This window comes from Dromaius novaehollandiae, chromosome 1 (genome assembly GCF_036370855.1).
Source record: "Dromaius novaehollandiae isolate bDroNov1 chromosome 1, bDroNov1.hap1, whole genome shotgun sequence".
Lineage (NCBI taxonomy): Eukaryota > Metazoa > Chordata > Aves > Casuariiformes > Dromaiidae > Dromaius > Dromaius novaehollandiae.
Genome location: NC_088098.1, coordinates 141,773,007 through 141,800,349, shown reverse-complemented (window position 1 = coordinate 141,800,349; position 27,343 = coordinate 141,773,007). Strand labels below are relative to the sequence as shown.

The window sequence follows — 27,343 nt, the reverse complement described above, 5'->3', positions numbered from 1 at the left end:
AAACTTTCTTCACGCACTTGATTTTCTACAATATGTCATGTGGGGGCAAGGGGGAGGATCAGCCTTATTTTATGCTGGTAGACATAAAAGTTGGTGGTCCTTGGTATTTTATTCCATTTCAGCTGAAGTTCACATTACCTTCAGATATAACGACTAGGATAACATTACCAATTGCATATACTTATATCATCTTGATTAGTAGAGCTGACATATGTTCAAATTATCAAGGTGTGAATCCTTACCATTATAATACATTAGATAAGCTGTAGCTATTCTTAAGATGTGTACCTTAAACTCTCAGTAAACATAAGGTACAATGCATTAGCTTAAACATCCTTCATTAATGCTTTTTACATTTATGTTTACATATGTTTAGTCATCTTGTGTAGTTATCTCTTGTACGGCAATAGCCTAATTGTATGTCTGAGCTCTTTAAATCAGTCTTGGTTGTGGGGAAGAAAGGATAATGTCTGTCAATGGAAAGGGAGCACATCCACCATGGCACCATCTCCACTTTGAAAGGAAATCCGAGGTTACAGCTAACTGATCAGAGAAAGCAAATTAGGAAATACGTGACCAAATGCTGTATTAAGAAAATTGGGACCAGGGAAAAATGTGACTTTTTCTACTGATAAAAACTTCTTGGGTATTTTAAGTAAAAAAATAGCATTTTCTAGCCCTACACAACATAAGTGTGCTTCATGCAATAAGTGTACAGTGCCTCTGAAGAACTCAAAAGTAGCTGGTTGCTCTGTGTACAGTTTGTTTAGCAGCCACAAGGAAGTTAACAGGAAGTTTTCCCCCCCAGCATGGGGAAAGGTCTTAGGCCTACACTGTCTCAACCTGCTGAAAGGAGTACAAAACAAGCGCCATGCAAAAAAATGCAGCTGGAGCTCCCAAAGTGCCTGGTCCCAGTGTACAAGCACGTATGCCCACTAGATCCAGTCTCAGAAGGGTGTTTATAGGTCATGCTAAGTATTCATTTTAGAATGATGTACAAGCCTATGACAATTAGGTCACAGCCATCTGGCAGACCTGCTAGAGCAAACACTTCACATTCTCCTCAGGAGTAATTTCTTTGTTAGCTGAGAGAAAGTAAAGAAAATTAAAGGACTCTCAAAGACATTTGAAATAATTAACTTGCATCTCTAAACAGCATACTTTCCTCCAAAACCCATTTCTGGTTACTAAACTTTATTATATGCTCTGTTTTCATTCATGCTTTTGGTAAGCTTTCTGATAAAAACATGTTAACTATGCAGCACATATTAATAACAGTTTTCTTTCATTCATCAGCAATTTATCTGATCACTTACAAATTTTAATACGTCACACTGGCAGCTTATGTGCCTTATCCATCCACAAAGCTTTTCTCATCTTTCAATATTTGAATGCTCTAGGACCCCCTTCTGGCATAGTTCTTATTTCTTACAATATGTCTTCTATCTCTTGGAAGAAATTTTATCTGTTATCTCATTTCTGGACCTACTTTATGAACACTGAGAATAAAGAATTAAATGTAAACTTTGATAGCAAGGCGTCTCCCTTCTGTCTGTGAGTCACATCATATTTTAGATCCCCCAGTTTTAAACTTCTTTACTGAATACTTAATACTTCATGGTACAATGGCTCCCAAATCTATTGTCGTTTGGATCTGCCAGAGTTTTGCTTACAGGTCACAACCTAATAGCAATGATAGGAAAATTGCAGCCAGCATATGGGTCTCAGAGGGCAATAAGAGCCTAAAAAAGACAGTGCACATAAACGGAAGTAAGGATGTGGTCTTTCAGGTTTTAAGTGTGGGAGAAGTAACTTGAGCCTTTTACCACCCAGAGGTATTTCCTGCCCACAAGTCTCTAAACCTAATCAGAGAAAACAAATATGATCCTCATTTTCTAAATGGGCAACCAAGGTACAAACGTAGCAGACTATCTGCAAATATTTAATGTGATCTCTGTAAGAACTGCCCTGAGGTCTCCTCAGTCTCAACATAATGTCCCTGAGAAATCTTTCTGTGTGATGCATTGATTAGAAACCCTGTCCTGTAGAGTTCCAACCTGTTGAGAATATTCATAGCAGTGAAAGTAGAAAAAAATCTTTCTGCATATCCCAAGTCACAATGTTTTAGATAGAGAAATCGAATTTTCTGAATATATTGAAAAGTCATATTTTGTGGGTCTTTACATAGAAAAGAGATCAGCAAGTATCCATGAAAATAATTCAAATGTACTTGTCTACAGGGAAGAAAAAATTGTGAACAGAAATTAAAAGAAAATTAAAGAATTTAAAGAATAAAAAAAGAAATATTTATCTGGGAGAAAAATCAAGCATGTGTAAGTAACTAGTGTTCAAATTCTTCTCAGAGAAGACTGGTTTCACAAAAAAGTTGCTTAGGGCAAATAAGACTTTAAGAAAGTACATTTCAAATAATTAGAACAAAATTTAAGAAATAAAAAGCTTTTTAAAAACATGGTGCTCTGGAAGAACATGCTGAAATCTGCAAATGCAAGAGAAGACCAAAGCCAATACAACACTTTCAGTAGGAAAAAAAGAAAGGAACAAGAAAAACAGTCAATTTTGGTTCTGCATATTCTCAGAGAAAGCTGTAATAAACCTCCCCCTAAAAAGGAGAAATTGGAAGGTAACTTTGTAAGTGCATACAACGCCAACTAATGCTTAGAAACGGAAAAGTGACAAAACAGCACAAAAAGTTACTTCTGGTAAAACAGCAGCCATAAGAAGATCATTCACTAAGTACATCAGGAAGGAACAGATGCTTTGAAGTAGGCCCATTTATAATGCAGCAAGAACTGTTTTACCATCTTGTTTTATGAAGTAATGGTGACTGTATTCTTATTTCTGTTGAAACAAAGCAGGAAAATGATCACAAGAGAAAAAAATGAATATAGACAAGTATTTGGATAAGGTATGTGGAGGTATTTCAATGGTCTTCAGCTAGCTGCCTGTCTTGCTTAGGCATTTTATAAGCCACTATATGCATTTAGAGAACTGATGCTTCCAACATCTGAAAAATTTTCCTTCTCCCCAAGTCTTGCAATATCCCCAATACTTGCAGAGCATATTTATACAATGGGGTGTGGGACAAGCATGTGATGATGACAACAGACAACCTAGCAAGTGTAGGTCAGATTGAAAAAAAAAAAAAAAGGAACTAAATTAAAGAAACCACTAATCTAACTAAATTAACTAAATAACTAAATAACTAAATTAAAGAAACCACCACAGACTTCATGGGATCCTCAAGTAGCACTCTGCAGGACAAATGCAGCCCATTGAAGGAACTCAGGGAATGATGAATCCATGACAGAGGAGCAGTCTCTCTCCCTTCACCTGATTCATTACACCTCCATAGTTGTTTTTCTGGTTTCCTATTCCGTAACTATCTCCTTTCCGAAAATTATTTGAGAGCCCTAGCTGATGTTTCCTCCCCTTTTGCTCTTCATTGTGTGTAACTTTGGTAAAACAAGAAATAATGAAAAATCTCTTAATAATGCATTTGAGAAATGGAAATTGAGACTATATTATATGGTAATCACTTGTAAAGTGAGCATAGGGAGCACAACAAAATTCAATGACAAGTGAAACAACTGATTGCAAGGAATAGTGAAACTGAATAAAGAGAAAAGAAATATGGCTTGAATATCTCTTAACAGTTAATTGTGAAAATGGTAAAAAACACATGTGGCTAGAGTTAATAATAAAAGTTTACCTATTAAATTCATTTACCCTGTTTAGTTTTGGGCATGAGACTGAAATTATAAGGATAATCCCTTAATAATGAAATTAAGATTAAAGCACCCAGTGTGATTTTTAGAGACTTTTCCCATTTGAGTTCATATTAGTGCATTTATTGGTATTTAGTTCTTTCCATAATCGGTTTTATTAAAATATTCCCTCTGAGAGACCGTCATGCTCAGCTTCTCTCTTCTGTACAATGTTTTCTTTGACTTAAAAATATTTTTGGGTCACTGTTAGTGACAAAGCCAAGTAATTATTCCATATGGATGGTTTCATGCTGAACAACATCTCCATCACAGTACACATCTGATTTGATCCAAATCCCAAGGACACAACCTAGTCATCAATTATAACTCAGCATCTTGCACCTATTCACCAAAGGCTGTACAAACCATTGGTTAGGTAGAGTGAGTCCCAATGATAAAAGCAGCTCCTATCAGCAAAGGCATAAATGTACCAGTTCTTTTGACTGAGATGTATTAGGTCTGACAGCAAGGCATTTTTGGGGGGAAAGCTCTCCCGCCTATAACATGGCACTCTGAATTACTTAACATAGCTGTAATTTTAACTCCAGCATGATGATAGTGAAAACTTTAAATACTGTGTATTGTCAGCAAGGCAGAAACTTCACTTTGCTTAACATTTTTGTCTCAGTTAAATAAGAGGATTCAAAGTGCATTTGGCATTTTGTATCATTCAGCTTCGTAAAGATAATATGGAAAACGGAGAGTCAGTGGCACTCTGATAAATCTGTCTCTGTCCTAAATTGAGGTTATAAATTAGATGAGGTTATAAATTAGATTAGATAGATTAGATTAGAAAATGATTCCTTTTTACATAAGAATGTTTACACTAACTCATCATAACCTAATAGAACAAAGATGCTCTACTTTAGAATCAATTCTGCCATCCTGTCCCTTGTTAAGAATTGCAGAGCATGCATTACCACTCAGTTACAAACTGGTGAATTCTCAGTATGCTTCTCTTCTAAATCTTTGTTATTTTATACTAAAAAATCAGTCATCTGGTGTGAGTCTGTCAGCATGAGTACGCGTTTGGATAAGTATTTTTCCTTCTGTAAAACCCTCAGCCCACAAAACCAGAACATTTACAACCTTATTAATTCTCGGCTTGGCAAATATGGATATGGTGTCTTCCTATCTGTTTAAGAACATAAAACACCACCTATTTGCATGCTTTACTTCCATATTCACCAACATCATTTGCGGTGCTCCAATGATGTCGAGTGGTAGAAAAAGTTAGTTTGCTAGGTAGTTTGTGTGCCCTCTGCTGGCTGAATAGCGCATGAAGAGCAAGTGAAAGCATAACCTTTGGAGCAGCATTACACATGCAGGATGTATTATTTAAAATGTCCTAGACACACTAAAAATACCACATAAAAGATAATATGAATATTACATATTTATAATAGGAAGAAATGTATATATTTGGATTGGGTTTTCATTTGCCCCACTGCATATTTACTAATTCAGACAATGTATCCATGATTTTCAGCTGTGATGGTTCGTAAACATTACAAATGATTAATGGGATAGTCATTTGAGTGAGCACAAAGTAATTTCTCTCCATTAGATTAAATATGTCACACCCTGGGAATTAAAAATCCATTTAACACCAACCCAGAAATAATAACTATTTTGGAATGAGGCATCAGAAATCCTATTTGCAGCTAAAATTCCCTATATAAATGGTGTAAGAAGTTGACTTAGCATTGAAAATAAATTTATTCTTCACTATAAGTTTGCCTACAGCAAGTACTTTAAAAGACAAATTTTCCTTTTATTATAACATTTCTATAATGGATTTTTAGTACATCAGCGCCAGACAGCTGTAAGCATTAGTACATTTTCATCATTTCATAATTATTTCTATCTTGTTTGTCTTTTAGGGTACCAGGGGCAATATAATGATAGATGCTACCTCTATGTTAAAAAAAAAAAAAAAGAGTAACAAGATAAAACAATCCATAATCCCTTAGATGATGATATTATTACAAACCGAAATGAAATACGCTATCTCTAACATTCTTTCTTAACTTGGCTAACAACTAATGCATTAACACTACAAAATGTAAGCATATTTAATTGATTATATGTCATTCTAAGAATATTAACTTTAACTGGAATTGTAAGTAACAGGCACTGCCGTGAAGGCTTGCATGCTGATAATGCTCTTTCACTTGACAAAGGATGTCAAACAGAAGCATTGTGCAATGACCTAATACGTTCAGAACTAATTTTTGCCTTCCTTGCAGCTGTGAACAATTTTGCTCGAGGAATTCTGAGAAGAAAATGATGGCCATTTGCTTTACTTTCGATTTGTGCTAATTTATTTCCTAAATACATTAGCATTTATAGTACAGAATTACACAGCTGCTTGGATCACATGCTACCTATGACTACCACATTGTTGTTCCCAAGTTTTCTTTGTATTCCTTTTCCAGTCTACTTTTAAATGTCTAGTGAAAGCAAACTTCTGTCACTTCTCTTGGAAAATCACCCCAAGACTCTAATATCTCTCCAGGTTACAACAGGTCTAATTTCTACTAACCAAAAAAGGAGTAATTCCTTTAGATATTTCCATAGATGAGGGATGGTTCATCAGCCTTGGGAGTCAGTTCAGCTGTTGAACAGTGTCAGTTTTGTGTGAAGCTGCAAATATGGTGCTAAGTAAGAGAAACTGAACCAAATTTGAAATAAGATAAAAAAACTTCTAAAAAGTGGACAGATCTATGCAAAACATACCTGAATGAAAATCAGCAAGATCAAAAAACCTTTAATCTTCTATCATTTCTACAAGTGACACGAAATCAGCACTAACACAAATGGTGTAACCACAATACTGCTAAGATCAGAGCATATTCCACACCATTCATTATCCAGAAATCTAGGGAGGACTCACTCCACTGCTTTTAGGTCAGAATGCCTTAATTTTAGGAGGAGTCATATTGGTTCATGTTTCGGAAGAAAGCAAGAAGATGCACAGTGAAAAGCAGCAGTGCATATGAACATGTTTTGCAGGAATGCAGAGAAAAACTACATTAAAAAAAAAAAGAAGAAAAAGACTAGCAGCAGTCAATGGGCAGAATGAACTAAAATCATCTGTTTGATCTGTCTCATGACCCACATGACTGTTTCTCTTGCGTCATTGAACCAAATGGCACAGCTCCTACATCTCCAAAGGCACTGCTCTTTGACTAAAAGGATGATAACATTAATTTATCTTTGCAGAAGAAACAGTAATTCATCGTGTTTTAAAGAACATTCCCCACCTCCCCCCCAGCAGCTTTTCCAACATGAGGCAATGATTAGACTCTAGGAAATTGTGCCAAAAATCCTGTTCAGATTAGATAATGCCGTACTGAATGCTGAGCCTTCTCGCTAGGCTTCACTGTGTATCAGTTCCTGAAAAGGCCATTTGGGTGCAAGCTGTAAAGTGCCAGTGGAATGGGCAACTCTCGAGGGAAGAACAGCATTTTGAAATCGGCAGCTAAATCTGAATTTAGCTCTAGGGATTTAAGAACTTTATTTAATCTAGATTAGAGTCCTGTTCTTTGGTGTCGGAAGGCATTTGTGACTGCTAAAAGCAAGAATGTAAAATAAGGGCCCAGATTTCCCACAGCTTTATCCGGGAAGGCGGAGGGTAGTCAGACATATGCCTTCTTCTCTCTCACAGATGCTGTGATATTTGTGGATTAGGAGGAGGGGATCTATTGGACCCTAACAGTGAAAGAATTGGCTTGAGGCCCTCAGACACAGTGGGGACTTTATCCTTCACAATGGAGAGTGATTTTCTCTCCCTTGTTCAGTTTATGTTTCTGTTTAACTGGGATCATATGCAATTCTGGTTTTCTGCTATTAATCCCTCTCACTTTGGAAAGCTATACAAGCGTATTACAAGAGTATATGTCTTACTGTGTATGATTTTTGTATAAGCTGGAAACACATTTGAATAACAGGAGAATTTTAAGTCTGATTTTTTTTTCCAAAGAAGAGAAAGAATTGACTGAAAGGGTGGAGGTTAAAAATGAACAGGTCATCGACAAACTGTGACAATCTTGAAAGTGAGGAGAAACTCATTTTATATATATTTTTTTCTCAAAAAGACATTTTTGGATTGTGGAATCGTTGAAACATTATCATCCATTTAAAAAAAAAAAAAAAGCCCTAAACATTTCATTTTTTCCAATATAGCTGAATTTAAGTACTTTGCTTTTAAAAATACTTCATAAAACAGAATACAAATTTGTGTTCCTGTACCAATTATATGAATTACAAACAAATTAAAAAACACATAAAGATTTAAAAGAAATAACAAAAATATTAACATGTGAACAGCAACAGATATTGGATTCTGAATTTCTTTAACCTATCCATATAAATACTGTATTGATTTCCTAAGCAGCTGCTTAAATTTACAAAAGGAGTGAAAAAATAACAGAACTGCTATTTTGAGATTACCTGCTACATGACAGATCTACATCTACTGAAACTTGAAACTACATATAACCTAGGATGGTCTAGTCTATGGACATTTGGACTTATTTAGGGAAAAAAAATCACTATTATCACCTACTAATAATTCAACAAAAATGTCATATCCTGTACATTCTGTTATTACTTTTCTGTACTGACCTTTATTCTTCATATTAGTAAAGAAGTCTCTAAATAGCTTACTTTCTTATTCTTTACATCAAAAGATTGTCTTTCTTCTATCTTTGCCTTTCTTTCCTCTTCCCCAAAGGAAAAAAAACCCCACACTATTTCTATCAACAGAATTTTTATCGATCAAGTTTTATCATAATAATTTTGATAAAATACTTTTTCCAAGTTAAACAAACTGCAATTCAACCGCAATGATGTGGAGAAGGCTGTGCATGCTAAATTCTATACTAGGCAGACATCTGCCAAATATGAAATAAGAGCACAGCATGCAAGCAATAGAAATCATTTTATGCTCCTCTTCTTCATCAACTTTGCTCAAGGTTTTCATTTCTTTATTGCTTAGTCTACTAGGAAAAGAGTCTAAAGATGCATCTACCTTTCCTTCAGACTATTGTTCACAGAAGAAATACTGTTGATCTCTTTGCTGTTACCTATGACTTTTTTTCTTCATGGTAGCTCACAGTTACATGTATCACTAACCTTGGACAATATTCTCCAGTTCCTCTAGTGTAAGGAATAAATCATTCCCTACCTTTAATAATTATCATGGCCTACCACCTTTTGTTGCCACTTTAACTGTATTTATTGTGATTGAAATGAGACAAGAACCCACAGAGCATTTTCAGTGAGCAGCCCTCTGAAGATGTTAAATACTTCACTTCTATCCCTAACAGATACAGAGCTGTTGAGAAGATACCCACTTGTGTAAGATACACCCTCTTCACACATACCAAAGTAAAGTACATACACTTACTATTGATCATGCAAAGAAAGGTCATCTATTTTTTTCTCTTCCATTTTCCTCTGAACAGAGCAGGGATTAAACAGAAAAATGAAAGATTTGTTCATGTTGTTTAAATAAGTTCTTTATCTTGCCTTGATATTAATACAGTTTTTAAGGTTATCATGAAAGAAATCCAAATTAAAGGGCTTTTCTGTTTGCTTTTTGTTACATTTTTTCTACAGTTATGATAAGAGTTAGTAATCTCCTTCGGCATCCACAGATTCAAATGATAAAGGCCAGAGATTAAGCACAGCCGATTAACAGTCTGTGTCCTCTTCAATCTAGCATTTCCACTGTAGATAAACCCATATTCAGACTGAAGTTATAATAAACAGACTGTCCTCAATATCATTTCCCTAGATGACCTCCTCAAAACTGTCATTCAAGTATTCTTGAGGAAAATTACATTAAAAGGAAAATCAGAAATTACAACAGATATCCACACAAATATGATATTGTTTATTCAAAAGATGAAACCAATGTTTAGAAAGCAATTTGGATAAAATGATAATTTTACTATAAATATCTTACTTGTTTCAGTTCTGAGCAATTTCTTATGGTTATAGATTTGACATAGAAAAGAAAAGCAATTTGCTAAATTTTATCTTTCTTTAATACTTGTACTAATGAATATCTTTAAAATAGCTACCTTATTATTTCTACTTACTATGACAAAACAAATATATAGCACTGGATTATAATGTTAGCAATTCTTTTGCCTCCAAAGACAGAGGCAAACACGCACAGTTGTTCTCCAGCTACTGTAGATTCCCTGAAATATAAATGTTACTCTAAGGGATGTGTTAGTACAAACCATTCATCCAGTGAACAACAGGAAAAAAAAAAAGAAAGAAAAACCTATGCACACAAGCTTGCAGGAATATTCTGTTAGGTATCTGTTTTGATTTATATCATAAATAATATTTTCACCTAAAATAAAAAAATCCCTAAAAAAAAAGACAGTAGAGTAGATTTGTAGGAACATTTTAACATAGAAAATTCTGAAAGGCTTTTCAGCTTCTGCTATCAAAAATTTGAATCCAGAGTCTCACGGGTAAAAAACAAAACAAAAAAAAAATGAAGGCTATGTTTAAAGCAGATCTAAAATGTGTAAAAGGCCATTCTAATTTCTTTAGCTAGATTTTCCAACTATTTTAAGGAACTATAGAATTTTGTGTCATTTGATTTCAGTGCACTTCTTTAAACTGAAGCAGTAACATTTCAAACTGTTTTATTATCAATAAGTAATCTTATCTACCCAGTTAATGGGCCTGGATTCTACTCTTATTTCCATTAGTTTATACTGGCAGAATTCCAGTGAAGCAATTCGGAAATCTGATGAATGCATGTGTGCATATATTCTTCAGTTCTTCATTCAAAGTACATGGTCAAAATTTTGTTCCTTTTCACTAAACTACAGAAATGATAATAGATAGGTCATGCTATATAGTGCCAAATAGAAAAAAAAACAAATATACAAAAAAACTGAGCTGCATTTTGATTAGCTGTTCCCTAGAACTGGTTTGAAGTAAGCACCGCTTATGACCACAGTTGATTCATTAGAGTTGTTCAGCAATTCTTTTCACTGGAGGTTAAAAAAAAGACAACACAAAATGATTTAGATGAAGTCTCATAGCTAGAACATTAATTAGGTTTGGATGATTCCATCCACCTTTTCATACAGACACAAAACAGTTTCAGAGCCCTTTTAAAGAAATCTGCACTTGAGAAAGAATAGAAAATATGATTTTAACTTGAAGTCACTCACTTTGCGACCCTGCTTCAAAAACTAATTTCATGGTCTGTCTCCATAACACCATAGCTTATTTCTGCCAACTAAGACCTACATAATGAAGCATAATGTGTTTAATCAGCTTGTATGGACTACAATTAAGGCAATTTATGTTTAGTTTGATTTGGAGACACACTAGCTTATAAGATGTGATTTGTAAGTCAGTCTCTTTAATGATCTTTATGAGTAAAAGTTTGCACATTTTCTCACCAAAAAAATATACTGAGTTATATTTAACTAGTGATAAGAGATATAGTACACAATTAAAACTTCATGTATTCCATATATTTGTTTTTAAATTTCTCATTCTCCATTGCAGCCTGCTAAAAATGCTTGTAATATAGCCCAGGATCTATCTTGTCTTCACTCCAATCTTGCTTTGTCATCACTGACACCAAACTGTATTTGTTCAGCTATATACTCTTGTATACCTGGGCTTGTTTTTTGAAGGGGGTTTATAAAAGAAAATGGATTCCCTTTGCCTGCTACTCTGCATTAAAAAAAAACTTACACCACATTGAAGTTGACATGTAAAAATTGGGAGGAGGAGAAAGACACATGCTTTTATGGGGTTAAGTAGACATAAAAGTCTAGAAGATGTACAATGAAACCTGACAGTCCTTTTTGTTTATAAGTTAAAAGCGAATACCATTAGCTATTACATGCAAGACGAACAATTTTATAGGTTGTTATTCACTGGGCACACAGCATTTTATTATTATCTACTTGATATTAAATAATCTTTTTTCCTAGACATTTACATATATTTCTCCATTTCTGATTTCCTGTCTTCCTTAATGGAACAACCTTCCTGTTACTGGACAGAAATTTATGAATTTGTTTAAAATGGCATTGCTTAGCAGAGCTGGGATTCTTCCAGTGTGAACGAATAAGACCCAAACCCAAAATGTTTTCTTAGGACAAACTTATTCTAGTGATTAATTAAAAGCTGCAAGATCAAGCCCCAATTGTAAACAAATATGGGAAAGAATTATTTAAGTTAATGTCCTAGGAGTGAGATGCAGTGCAATGAGACTGGAAGAGAGAAAGAACTGAGTGGGAAGATTTACTCCTTCACGTATGTATGTACACACACACACACACATGCGCGCACACACACACAGCTTTTCTTTCAAAATACTTTTCTTTTAAGTAGCTTGGTAGTACTTATGTTTCCAGAGCTCCCCAAACCTTACCCCTTTATTTTTAACTTTCAGGTTTTTGCTTTAGCTGATGAGAACTGGAAAAGAAGGTGGCATGTTTATTGCTGGTAAAGAAGCCAATCAAGGCAGAAGGATTATAATAATAATCAAAGTACAAAAATTTGCATATTTAGAGTATGGTTACTGAGAAATAACAATGCCATGGTTATGCAAATCAAGCTCTCCACTAAAGTGAAGGGATTTGCATATCTGGGAGAAATCTGTCGTGTTATGCATTGGTAACTACATTCTAAGTGGCTGAAACAACTGGCTTTTAGCAGAATATTAAATATAATTGCCACTAGAATTTCTTATTTTCGTGTGATATAGAATAAACGTTCATCATCTGGTGCCTGATGAAAACAGGTCTTGTTTTCAGTGGGAAGCAATGTCACTCAGAACCTCAAAAGATACATTTAATGTGATATAAAACTAGAATCTTTAAGATTAAGGGAGATCACAAAAACATTCAAAGAACTGTATGTTGCCAACTGTATTTGTCCTTTTTGTCTATAGAAAGTGGTTTAAAGTAGTCCTGAGAGAAGATTGCAGAAATAGATGAAAGTTAAAGTCCCGTTGTTTATTTAATGTTTCTGCATAATATAATTGTGTTCACTTCACTTTACATTAGTGAATGAAGAATAAAAAATTGAACTAAAAAGCTTCATTGGTAATCCTGGAAAAAAAGACAGACTAAATGTCTATAACCATTTTTTTTAATCTAGTAAAATCAAACAAAAAGTTAAATGTAGGTTCAAAGGTATTAAAATAATACTAAAAATAAAATTTAGGGAAATCCTCCTTTAAAATTAGTATGCTGCAGTATCTGTGCCATTCATATGTGGGAAAATAAAATGTTACCTATACTTAATGTTTAGTTCCCCCTTCCTCTTTTGTGAGTAATGCACCGCTGTAGTTCAAATGTAAACTTAAGACTGGCTTACACACCCCGGCTATTGCCTGAAAATAAATTTAAGTCTGGTGATACACAGGTATGTGAGAGAGAATCCATCCAAGCATGTTCGATCTGTATGGTATTACTTATAATGAGTGTAAAGAGAAATGATTCATTTCCACAGATAAAACATGGAGGAAACTGGCCAACCCGCTATAAAAACCTGTCTACCCATCCTTTGCAGAACTGGTGAGTGATCTGGAGTGTGGCTGTTAGCGTACTTACCATCCTCTGTGGGTACATAGATATTCAGATATAGGCAGTCTTCATTTTGATCTTGAACATATGTCACCACAGTATCCAAATTGGCTGTAAACCAGACTGGCAGCATGTCGTTGAGCAGTGACCTCTCATCCAGGTACTGAGGGCAGACGGCAGCAAACTGTGTGGCGTTACGGACACCCGTCCAAGAAGACGGCGGCTCCGGGGGCTGAAATCGCCTTTCTCCAGTTGGAGGGGAGGCATAAGGAACACCGAGGTACTGCTCCACTGGACCAAGGATCTCATTGGGCAAAGGTGTTCTTAAACCACGTATTTTGCCGTAATTCGTGGTAACAACTGGATATTGTGCTTGGCCATCGATGAGAGTAAATCTTATAGCCAGTGCAGTTATCCACAGGAGGAAGTTAGAATTCAACATGACACAGACTGGGGTGAAGATCAAAGGCATCCATAGGAGTCCCATTGGTTTCGACATTATTTAAATCAACATCAGCAGGGCTCTCTTTTCCACAGCCAGGAGAAAATCAATCAGTCAAGGAAAAAAAAAAAGTCAAAAGGAGATGAAGTGAGGGAAAACGTAACCTTGTTCAGGCAGAGAAAAAACAAAAGTTGATGAGTGGCAGATGCCTCAGTTGACCAACCGTAGACAAATTCCAGTGTCAGAAGAAACAAGGCAGTGTTTGCCCCTGAGGCCCATCCCAGATTTGTTCAGTGTTCCTGACAACACACAACACTTCCCAACAGGTAGAGAGGAGAAAGATCCACAATTACTCCACTTCCCTGGCCCAAGAGCTCCTTCCAGTGAATTGCAGCCCACTCAGTCAGCCTGTGGCCAAGAGAAAAGAGACAATTAAAATCAACAGACACATTCATACTGGCATAAATCTAAATATATATTTTTTATCTATACATTAGTTCCACTCCAAGACCCACAAATGTTTTATGAACTTTAGCCACCGTGGTTAGCTATGAGTTTCTCAAGGTATGTAAGTTAGGAAAGCTGAAAATTAAAGCCACACACTTGTCCCAGGTTATACCACAAATCAAACAGTCTGTCCCCATATGCTTCCAAACCAAACCACAAGCCAAGCACTACTGCTTTCAGGAAGGGTGTCTCACATTTAAGAGGTAGCTCCAGGGTATTTTCTGCCCTAAGCAAACAGCATCTGTCTTAAGCATACTTGCACTCACACAACAAACAGTCATTCAATGTTTTGCTGCATTGGAAGATGTACTAGATTAGTTCAAAGTGTGAGAACAGAATTATTCAAAATCAGGTACAAAATTATTGGCTTTCGTGTCTATTTTACTTGTCCTATATCTGAGAAAAAGGAACAATGGAAACCGAAAAAAAATCTGTGATACAATCTCTGAGAAATCAGATCGTGACCTACATATTGTAACAACGTAGCATTACCTTACTTCTTATATGCTCTTACTTTTCATTTTTTGACAGAAAGCAATTTATACTATAATCCTGTTAATCTTTAATGGCATACAAGTAACTCATATACATATTTTAACCATTACAAATAGTATATATAACCATACAACACTTGTTAGTACTTGAATTCTTCTCCCCGCCCAAATAAATTAAGGGTTCCTTTTTTACCCATTTTCTCACTTAAAATCACATATAACAATTCTACAGCTTAAAAATCCTTTCTATAGAAAACTAATACTGATACTTTACCTTCAATAGGATGATCACATAATTTATATATAAATCATATATGAGCAGACTACTAGGTCCTGTTTTCAGTCAGGACTCTGTCTCATGGAGTTGTATAATCAGTTTTCAAGAGCAGAAAAAAAGAAGGTAAGTAGCTATTGACAACGATTTCAATCAAAAAAAAAAATACAGAAGAGAGCTAGGCTGATTGTTTTATAGAAAGACAGACATTCAAAAGAAAAATACTTCATTCTTTCAGTAGCTCTAGAATTTATCTAATGACTTTGTTTTAGCACTTGCACCACAAACTTTGTGAAATATCTGAACAAAAGACACCAGATACATTCCAGATATGTATCATCTAGAGATTTATGTATATCTCAATCAAAAGCCTTGTTAGCTCTTCTGCTGGTGGACAACAGGCCTCAGTGCTTGCCCCAGAGGCTGTGTCACCTAAGCATGGCTTCTGAAGGAAGAAACAGTAACAGCCCTAAGTGCCAGGGCTCTGAGATCACTGAAAAGCCTTACTTGTCCTGACTAGACTCATGTGGGGCCTTCACCCACACCTCTGCCCATGGGCCCAGGGGGTCCACAGGGCCCTCAGTCGCTGCTCAAGCTGTGCTATGGGGAGCCTTGTGCCCAGGCCCAGGCCCAACACCCTGCTCTGCTGCACTGACATGCTGATTGGGCTCCTGGATCGACCTCAGACCTGACTTGCCCAGTTGGACAATGGCCGAGTGGGAGAAGGATCTTGTCCCTAGACCCGATCCGTCCATCCCCAGTCTCAGTGGGACTGCACTTGTTGGAGAGGGCACTGCCCTGCTGTGCTGTGGGCACTGCGGTCCCAGCTCATCCTCCCCAGTGGGGCAGCCTCGCTTCTGCTGATACCTGATGCTAAGAGTGGTCAGCTGGTACTGGTCACCAGAAACTCCTCCTCAAGCACCATCTTCCTTTCTGATTTGTGCTACTGTCCGTAACAACAGAAAGCAGCAGTGGGCAATTGAGTTTGGCTACTGTTTCCTCATGCTCTCTCCATCCTGGCCTTGCTACACTTTTCTGGCCATGCACCACGAAGTGGCCAACTGAAGCTTTATTCTGTGCTCAGGGAGCAGCAGCAGGTCCTACTCCCCTAAGACCCATATACTGCAGGATTCTGTAACACCACTGCAAGGAAAAGAAATGTGCAATAAACTTATGAGAAAATTGCCAAGGTGAAAGGAAAGACAGTGATCCAAGTGATAAAAAATGAACAGAGAGAAAATGAGGCAGGGAAAGCAATCAGCAAATAAGAAAAAAGAAAAAAAATACCAAAAAAAAAAAAGAAAGTGAGAATGACAAATAAGAATGAAAGCATTACCAGCAAGGAAAGAAGTAAAAATGACAACATGAAGGAAAGTGGAAGACTTCAGTTAATATACATACTAAAGATAATATACAGCTGTGGAAGATGTGACTTAATAAACAATGTTCATCCAGAGTGTCTGTGGATCAAAATTCCTGTTGCATGGAGTTATTTTGAATAGAAGGTGAAAAGAGGACAGGAAAGGTGAAATTATTCAAGATTCATTATTGTCCTGGAATTAAATTCACTATCTGATTCCTCATCTACTGAATCATATAATGAAAAGTTGATTCTGTGGGTACTAAATCCACTAATACAGCATATTTTATTTTTCCCTGAACCTTCACAGGAGTACACATGAAGCTTGTGTTGTCATTCATGTACATATAGACACATAGATTTTATGAAAGTCCTCTTGTACACATAAAGAAACATACTTTTGGCTAATACACTGAATACAGCTATCTATCCCAGTCCCACAGTCTGACTGATGACAGACCTGCAACCTTTGACAATCAGCACAAAAGCGTAAATGAACAACATTGATAAGTGCATTAACACAGGCAAGCTATATACCATGAAAAAGCAACTCCAAGATTATAAATAGACAAATTAAGACCACTATCTTTTGTAATATGTTCTGGTTATTAAACACTGTTGTTGTTATCCAATTAAGTGGCAGTAGGAACAATCAAGGTTTTTAATAACTGCTTATTAAATAGTGTTCTTCAAAAAGTTTACTTAAGTAATAAAGCATGTATTGATATTTTGTTATATGTAATGAAGAAAGGGTTTCTCATAGATTGTATTAGCCAGAAAATGTTCCACAATTTTCAGTTTGTAGACTTATTACTAGAGAAATTATCATTTTTATCAAGTTAGTTTCACACACGAAACATATACACACTTATACACAGAAAGATGCACAGACTAATTTTCAGTAAGAGTATCAAAAGATCAAGAGAGGCAGTTTGCTATCTACAAATTCATGAAACAGTAGATGTACATCTTTAAAAAGGCTGGAAATAAAGAATACACAGATAAATAGAGAATCACAAATTGTGGTTAGAGATTAATCTTTGGTACAAAACAGCATGTGCATTAAAATGTTTTAGATATTATAACAATTTTTTTTTTTTTTTTAGTTAGATGCACATCTATATGCATCCAGTCAACTATTTAATATACCTTTACATAATAAATCTAGAGGAAGAAATGTACCTGTCTCGTCATCATTATTTACTATCGGTGGGAGTTGTCTCTCCCAATCTAGGTGCTATTTGAAACAATGAACAGTGGAATGCAGCAAAAGCACATTTCCTTTCACCACATTTTGACAACATGGTAGCTTTGTTTACAAATGCATAATCTTTTCTGCCCTATTAATTCCCATGTGGAAGAAAACTGAACATTATTTCTAGACCTACCTCTGGGTTGGAAAGAAGTGTGACTGAGTAACAGAAAATTAGGCATGTTGGACACGTTTTGCATGAATTGCCACGTGAGATAGTCCTGCTCTCCATTGACTATAGGGAGAACTTCAATGTCTATGTTACATAAGACAGCATTTGGATAGTTAAATTAAGGAAAGGAAATCCTATTTTTTGGCTTTTTTTTCTTTTTTTTTACATCTTTAAATGTTAGAAAATGTGCACGAATTGGCTTGTAAAAACAGTTATTGGAAGCATCACTCACTGAAACAATCAAAAACATGTTAGATTTAAAGTGGCAACTTTTGGCAACTTGATACAGGAAAAGAAGTCAAGGTCTGAAATCACACACTTTCATGCATGTGTTTTTTTGTTGGTAGAGGAGTGTAATTTGAGGCTAATGAGACATTTATGGCCTTTGAAGTAAATGTAGATGGAAGCTAACATTGATGTGCATCTACTAAAAACACCACTTATACTTGATTATGAATCTAAGCTGCAAGCCACCTCTGAGATGCTTAAACAGTGTATGAATCAGGCCATCAGGGCAAACCTGATGTTTTTTCCAGGATCTGCAGTTAGCACTTACTGATTTTTCCACCTTGAGCAGCTAAGTATGTCAGTAGCTCTATACTAATTTTGTACCTGCTGGGGAAATTTGAGACAAAGCTTACAAATCTTCTTTGCTCCAGGGTCTGACAACGCCCTCTAAAGTGATTTCAAGTTTTTGTGACCTGCTTGTGGGGATCATGGACAGTGACAAGAAAACCAAACGCAAATATAAATGATATGAACACGGGAGACTGAAGACTACACAGATCTCCTGGGATTTCTCTGGCTTTATCTAAACTGACTAGTACACTATCATGTACCTCAAATTTCAATCTCTTACCATCTCTCTGTCTCTCCCTTCTGTCCAAATCTCCTGGGGCAATTTTTCTGATGTGTACATAGGTGTCATCCCAATACACAGTCTGGGATGGGCAGGGTGTATTCCCACATCCTCTTGTTCAGATAGATGCTTTGAGAGCACACAGTTGCCTTAATTAGCTGAACTCTAATCACCAGAACAAAAATTATAAATTATATAAGCACTACAATTTCAGATTCTCCCTACAGTGATATTTTGATAGTATTTAATGCATTTTTACAGAATATTGGGATGTCACAAATATTTCATTTACCAAGAACAGGAAATGTGGCTTTCCTTCCTCCCCTTCTCTCTTTTCCTCTAAAGATGTCAGCTGGAAAGTTCTAAAGTAAATTTTGGGGTGTTTTTTGTTTCTTTTCCTTTTAATAAAATTAATTAAAAAATCCTGCTTTAAATATAAATGCCATTTTAGAATAAATGAATGCCGTGGCGGGAGATCATAAATAAGAACAATCCGAGGCATAGTAATTTGTGAATAAGCCTTTAGTATTATTTTCAACAATACATTTATAGAATTTGGATGTTTCACAAAGAATTAATCACACAGTCATTTTCTGTAAAAGCTCTTCCCATACCAAATTTAAAACTCTGGCAGTAACAAACTCAGCTTTGCAACCTGTAACCAATCGATAAACCCATGCAATAGAAGAAGGCTGAGAGAGGAGACAAAGGAGGCAAAGGTGAGGTGCCCATGCAGCTCAGAAATAACCTAGGACTGACCACAGCTATTGCACCAAAAGCTGACCTCATCTGAACACAAAGGGGACCAGAAGGTGGCCTTTGTCTTAGATAAACAGCTATGTCAGTTGAGGGGATCGATTGACTGAATTCTAGTTGAGTGGATCAACTGGTGTAAATGTTTCCCCCTGAGTTCATCAAAAGAGGGTGAATGGCCGCCTGAGTTAGCCAGACTGGCATGAGAGGAGTACATAGGTGGCTCAGCCCAACAGAGTATAAAGACTGAACAATTTCGAAAAGAGCAACAGGCCTGAGTTAGTTTCAGCCCACATATTCCTTCCCAGTGACTGTGGACACCCAGTGTCCTGATGGTGAGTATATAATAGAGACCGGTAATGGGAATTGCATTGGTATTGTGATTGAATTGTATATTGCAATTGCTGTATTTTGTTAAGTGTAACATACACTTGTACTGTGATTTCAGTATATTGCTGTATCACTCTGCTAAATCAAAAATCACATGTAACATCAAATATCTTCAAATAAGTAAACTTTGATATTAAACATTACATCCTCCATGTGTGGAATATCTAAAAGTACCTGAACAGAGTATTGGACTCTGACACAACCTCATAAGCATCACTTTAATTATTCAAAGCATTTGCTCAATAAAGTAAGAACGGTTATTTCAAGTATCATCAAAAACATTATTGCTGTCTACCACCCCTTCAAATAATATACAATTATGACTTCTTTAGGCTTTCTCCCACTTTCTAGGAATATCTTCTTCATGCATTGAAATGAACTTAGCTTTATTTTTCCTCATGCTATTCATAAAGCTATTCAGAAAAGTCGAACAAAACCACAGTGAAGAAAAACACATAGGAACACCAGTCATGACCTAATATGCAGTTTCTGGACTGGATTACTCCAGAATTGATGGGAAGCTTATTAACTGAAATTAGCAAATCATATATACCGTTAGATTTCAAAACTGAGTCCATAGCAAGGTGTAGCTTCAAATTAGCACACTGCAGAGTCTTATGACACAAATTGTTTTTCACAACAGAAGCTATATGTTTATTTTTTGGATTCTGTAAGCAATTTCACAGTAAGAATAGATTCCGACAGTGTATTTATTATGCTAATTGCCTAAAGCCAGGGAAAAAATCACCAGTATTCCCCTGTGACATCACAAAGTGCTGCCAACAACTACAAAAAAGCCCCTATAACTCATCATCATAAACTTCACTAGGGATGAGAGAACACTGAAATCAACTGAACTTCTGCCTGCATAGCTACATCACTACTGCATTAACCTAGTTATATGTTGGTGTGATTGCTGTAGTATCAGGTTACCATGCAATCAGAGCAATTCAACAGGTAATAGGGGTTAGGAGGGATTTTTAGTGATTCAAAATACTACTTTTTGGCCACATGTCTTTTACTTCACTTTCTAATGCATTCCTCATTAATTCCCTGTGAATACTCAGTTGAAGATTTGAAGGCTAGAAGTGAAAAGAAAGTCAAATATCAGTGATACAAAATTAAGAATTATGTTGTGTCTTTTCTTAAAGTGAGAACAAATGCAGACTATATAAACACTGTGGAACTTGAAGTTGGTCTCAGATTTACAGTTAGAATTAACTGAGGACAAAGGTAGATCATTCTTTTTCTTAATATAGAAAGAAAATGTGCAAATCAATATAAATGATACACAAACATTCAAATAATCCACTTTTTCAACTGACATACTGCATTTACCCTCTTCTGACCATCCCCAGAAAGTCTCTCAGATAAGCTGTGAAAATGTCAGCAGATCCCTCAGGTTAGAAACTGCAATCACCGTTTACTTTTCAGAAAATGGATACACATTTATCTTGTATCATTGCTTCTTTCCTGCAGCTACCACTCTTATTCTGAATTTATAAATCTCGTACACTATCTAAAAGAATGATGGGATTATGAGAAAAGGCTGTGCGGTCTGGTCCCTAAATTGCTTTTGAAAACTGCAATTCTCTCAATAATAAAAACAATTTGAAAAGCAAGTGGAGGGAAAGCAAAAGAGTGACCATCACTCCCTTCCAAGAAAAACAAAAGAAATACATTTCTAAAGTATTCTATAAAAAATCAGGTGTTTGGTTCTAAATATGAAAACTTTTGCTGAACAACCACAGGTATGGTGGTCTATGTCTTCCATCACTTTTTTTTTTTTTTTTTAATTTAAAATGATAAAAAACATTATGTCCAGGAGGACATAAGACTGACAGGAAATGCTCAGTTAGACAGCTGCACTTATCCTTCTGACTTTTAAACTCCACCTCTGACTGCTATTACACATACATGCATGGAAAAACTTCAGTGGTCAGATAATTCTGATGATACTTTATGCTTCTTAAGATAAATTGATAAAGATTGCAAACAAGTATGAGTTATCAGTATAAGGAGAAAAAGAAAAAAAACTGTGTAAACTGTTTCAACTCTTTTAAATTACTAAGTATCTCAAACTTTCATTCCGTGTTCCAGTCAGATCCAAACTGGACTATTCATGATATGAATCTGAGCTTCTCATGACTGAATGGACACTGTATGTCCATTCAAATGCCAGGGAGGTCATGGCACATTCTCAGATAATAAAACAAAAATGAATTCTGATTGCAAGGTAGTGTGTGACAGGGTACTAACCCTTTCTTGTTCAGAAAGAGTCCCATGCCTAAAACATGACCATAGTGATGATCACAACACACATCAATGTGGTAATCTTTCATCAGGGCTGCAAAGTCTAAGAAAATTCTAATCAAGAATATATATTTAGATGAATGAACAAAAATAGCATCAGTACAATCTATCAGGACTCCTGATTTCATTGCCAGCTCATTCTTCTGACATGACCTTGTAAAAGAAACATAGTTTTTTCTGAGTCTCCCTTTATTTCTTTGCTGCACCTCTCTTTTCGAAAATTCAGATGTGTTATTCCAAAAGAAAGCCTTACAGTCTGAAAGAGGATGTTCACCACCAAGTTTCTGTAACACAAAAGCTCCTGTAGAGAAAAACATCTTGCTCCTGGGGTAAAAAATTCAATTATGAATATAAAAAATGAAAATAAATACATAAAATAATCACTGGTCTATGCATTCTTAGATTTCTAGAACAACCTTTGTAAGCTGACTCACCCTACACAAATATGAAAGATCATTACGCATTACCACTCCAAGATAGAAAAATAAACATTCCTAACATGGAACAGGCTTAACTTCTCACCAGTAAGAAAGATCAAACCACTGAAAAGGAAAATTCTTAAGGGAATCTATCAGTTTTGTCTAAATGTTCATTAGGAAACTCAAAGGTCTCTTTCCTCTCTTCCTGTCTTCTCCATTAAACCTATGCCCATCCTCCCAAAGGATGAGAACCACTAAAACCCTAGTCTGAGCCAACTCGGATCGTTAGGCAATTTGATCTTCAGGCTCTTCAATGATTTTTGATCTCTTCCTGCAGTCATTCCAGCAGCAGAAGAAAAAACATTACCAATGTTACAATAGCTAAAAACTGGGTGGGAAAAGCAAATTAAACCAGCTGGGCATGTAGCTTCCCACACCCTAACATATTATATAGCAGAAAAACAGCTGCTGCTCTGCTATTATACACACCCATAACACTGAATTAAGTAGAAGATAGAGGTTTAATGATATTTTCTTTGCAGTACCTAGTTCAGTGATCAGGTGGTCTTCATTTATATGACAATGACACAATGACACACATCCTGAAAATGGGAGAGCTGAATGACTATCCGTGTATACACGCAAAGAAGTTTAAACCCACACCTCCCATCTTTCATATTACAAGTGTTAGATTTCAATTTGAGCTTTTCCTCCATGAAGTTTACTTTCTTTTTGACAGTGGATAACTTTGTCAGCTAAAGGGAAGAATGCTCTACAACTTCTGTTCTTGTGCTGCTCCCCTCCTGCCTAACTTAAAAGGCTTTCTCCTGTAAATGCTGGCTTGAACCCTCTATATTTAGGAAGAGAGAGAGCTCTTCTCAACTTATTAGTGGACTTAGGCACTTTATTGGGTTTGTGGATCCTATTCTGCAATGTGGCCACCTAAAAGCTCAGCAGCATCATGCAGAATATTACCATACAGAAGTCGCCATATGGATCTAGATCTCAGGCTGTTTTGAAGCCACTTCAGTAGCACTGGCACTTAGCTCTCAGTAGTAAACTAGACAGATATAGAGCATGGGTGTCAGCATAGGGCTGCCACAATATTCATACTGTGTAGTTGTTAACAAACTCCCTTGCAAAATGTCACGTAACAGTCTCTAAGCCAATGCACTGGCATGCTCAAGGAATCAAACCAGAAGATGCCCTCGACAGGCAGTACAGATAAGGCAATCCTTTTTTACAGGTAAGAAAGATTTTAACTATAGGGATGAAAGTTGTGCTGTGCTACATGGCCTCAGGATCAGAGAACAGGAGCTGGACCTTTTTATTTACTGCTAGACATTGCCTTACAGGCATAACCAGACATTTTTCTCCCCCCCACCAGTGCTTGAAACCCACAATTGCCTGTATTTGCTTTTATTTAGTGTACAGGCTGTCTCTTTATTGCCTAGATACAGAAAATAAGAACAAAATGAGAGGAATTCTTCCAGGAAATTCATGAAATCTAGCCATCATTTGACATCACAAATGTTGACATATCCATAATACGAGTGCATATGAGTTAACAAAACAGTGGGACAAGTTTGTAAAAAGACAATGAAAGCCAAGTGATATGAAGGAATTGTCCAGAATCCAACAATAAAACCTAGAAACTTAGGACACAGACTTCTGGTAGCAGAACTTCCAGTCCTCTGGGACATATACCAAGAAGATGCACTACAAGAAAAAATGCAATAGACACACAGGCCTGAACAAAATGTCCCAGTATCAATAATTTGTGTTTCCTTTTTTAATCACTATTTTTCCAAATGTATCTATTTGCTGCCCAAAAGGCCATCAGGAAAAGAACAGAAAGCTATGCTGAGATGGGAAAAGAAAATAGTGTAAAAAAAAAATTGTTTGTAAAATTATCTATTCCGTTAGAGAGATCTTCTATTCCCAATCCTGATTCCCCAAAGAATAGAAATCAGATCATCTTTCATGGTCTTTTTCACAATTCCAAAAGAATTGTCAAAACCACTAAGTCAATGCTATTCTGTGAGGGAAAAAAAACACACACACAACAAAACAAAACAAGAACAAAAAACCTAAACAGATTTATTTAAATGATTTGCTTGACAGCCCCTATCATTCTATTACAAGCATAACAATTTTAAAGTCATCTTATATATGGCTAATTAAGTTTTCTTGCATCCATGGCTTTTCAGAACTTTAACTTAGTATATTTGCTTTGTCGTGTGTAGAACTGGTATCAGAGCAGAAAAGGAAAGCCAACAATGAATCTGGGAATTGGTCATTTCTCCTTCTTCTGCTCACCCTGCCACTACTATTAGTGAGACTTTACAGTTTTGCCTAGCACCATGAAAAGGTATCTCCTCTACTTTGGACGCCTCACAGCTCATCACTAAAGCTAGTGTTCTCACTAATGTTATCTGACAAAGTTAGACATTCTGCCTAAACCAGAGACATACACTTCACACAGCTATTATTCCTTTTGTAACAGTGTCTGACATTAAAAGCGAGATGAGCCAAACCACCATAAAAACATCCTGAAGGTTATGTCATTGGAAGTCATTGGACATCTAACTGTTGGATGGCTGAAGTATGGCAAGATGATTTCTTCCCTCACCTCTTAACAATATACACAGAATTATCCCTAAAACCATGATACAGAAATATAGGAATGTTGTAGTTTTCCTGTGAATTTCATATGAGAACCAAGTCCTTATCACTAAAATCAGAAAGAACATACTCTAGTTTGAGTTTTTAATAGTTTTTGTTTGTTCTTTGACTAGTTCTGCTGATGGTTCAAAGATGATGTGAAGTCCATTGGTAAGAAATTAAGTATAGAGAATTTAGAAAGAACTTCAGCCATTTTCTCTCATAAACTTCAATTCTTTTCATTCTCTAATATTATCTTCTTTTTCATCACCTTCTCTGTGTTATTTTGAAAAGTCCACTGCATGATATCTCCCCTGAAGCAAAGTCATATCTCACTGAACAAGGTTATCAGTTTATTTCCACCAGCTACACCTAATATTAGTCTTGACTAACATAAAACTGATAGGTTTGAGAAAAACGTGGTATTAGGTTAGAAATGTATGGTTCTTTTGCTTCTCTCTCTCAGATAAATAGAAAACATATCACTCTTCTGTTTGCCATAACTTTTTGATGCAGTAAGTACTACTCATGAACAACTTTCTAATGGAACCTGTGCAAGATGGTTAGACATCATCTTATTTAGAATTCTACCTGTTTTCACAGGACATCAAAAACTACATGGGACCTTCATAACTGCAAACAGATACAGAAATGAATCCTATGATATTTCAAAGATTTCTTTGACCATATAATACATCACTATACACAGAGCAATACTCAATGTCTTCTTAAACTAAGTGTGCTCTAGGTTTTCACCTGATATAAAATTCTGATCACAGTTGAGAAAAGAGAACAGAAGCAGGTGAGCAAATACACCGGCACATTATATGATGTGGAGAAATAAATTTTAACAGTATGACTTTATGACAAAACATTATGCTTCACTATCTTTCTAAGACCTTTCTTATTCTTGTTTTCCCCTACTTCGAAATCTGCCCTCTTATCAAAATATCTCTAGAATTTTTCTCTTTTGCACGTGACTTCTCAGTTTCATGTCTAATTCTCAAATCTTTCTCACTGACTGACTGCACCCCACTTGCTTGTTCTTTTCTCCAAATTACAGCTCTTTCCCACAGGCCGCCTTCTCCATGGTTATTTCTCTCTAGCTTCCCTTCTTCCCTTTATACATACGTGTAAGACATACAGAAACGTATGTACTTATTTCTCACATTCTTCAATTCAGTCAATATAGAATAGATTTCATTTATTTTGTAAAGGATCTCTCTCTCTCTCTCTCTCTCTCTCTCTCTTTTTTTTTTTTTCTTTTTTTTTTTGCTTTTAAACGTATCCATATGGGATGATACAGCAGAAACAACAGAATCAAAAACAATTTGCGGCTCTCAAGTTGACGAGGAAGAACTGATTTAGGTCAGGATTGAAAAAATTATACCTTGTCACATGGCAAGAGTTACAGTTTCCTGTGTTATTATATCATCCTAAGAAATCCTACTAATAAAACACAATACCAACCAAAAATATCTACCACAAACTAATGCAGTCAATTAATAGAACAGATGGAGGTCAGGGCAGACAATTAAATCTCTTTGACAGAGGAGAAGATTATTCTGCTTCATATTGGAGATATGTCAGTAATTCCTGTCTGATCTGACTTACACTTTTATTCACAAAAATAATTCCTTCTATAATGCTTTGTTTGGCATGAGAGAGAGATCTATTATCTAAAGGCATTGTCTGCTGTTCTCTATAATTATTTATTTGTAAGGTGGTGGGAAAGTGCACACACGTTTTGTCAGCAGTATTTTTACTGATTCTAGAACAAGAAAATCAAATATCCTCTTTGCTTTCATTTAGACAGCTGCTACACTTCTTGAAGTCTGCCCCCCAAAGGGATGATATAACTATCACATTGGCTAGTTGCTAACCGCTTTCTCTTTGGAATGTAATATTCTTGCCCATATGCATTAGAGATAACCAGCCAGGATTGTTGATTCATTATTTCTCTGGCTCTGACTTCCTGGCATATTGGAATCTTATAAGTATTTCATCATATTTGTAACACTTATCTTTCTTAAATGCTGTCACCAAGATTGCTGTCTTTCTGTATATCA

General features: G+C 35.9%; 1 protein-coding gene across 3 annotated transcripts in view; it reads right to left on the bottom strand.

The window, feature by feature from the left end:
- Window positions 1-27,343, bottom strand: part of NLGN4X (neuroligin 4 X-linked) — a 189,182-nt gene that overhangs the window by 117,763 nt on the left and 44,076 nt on the right. For all 3 annotated transcript variants that reach the window (XM_064500995.1, XM_026107829.2, XM_026107831.2), the window contains one exon: window positions 13,403-14,225. In XM_064500995.1, coding sequence (XP_064357065.1) covers window positions 13,403-13,874 — 472 coding nt within the window. In that variant the 5' untranslated portion in view covers window positions 13,875-14,225. The remainder of the gene's footprint in view (window positions 1-13,402; window positions 14,226-27,343) is intronic.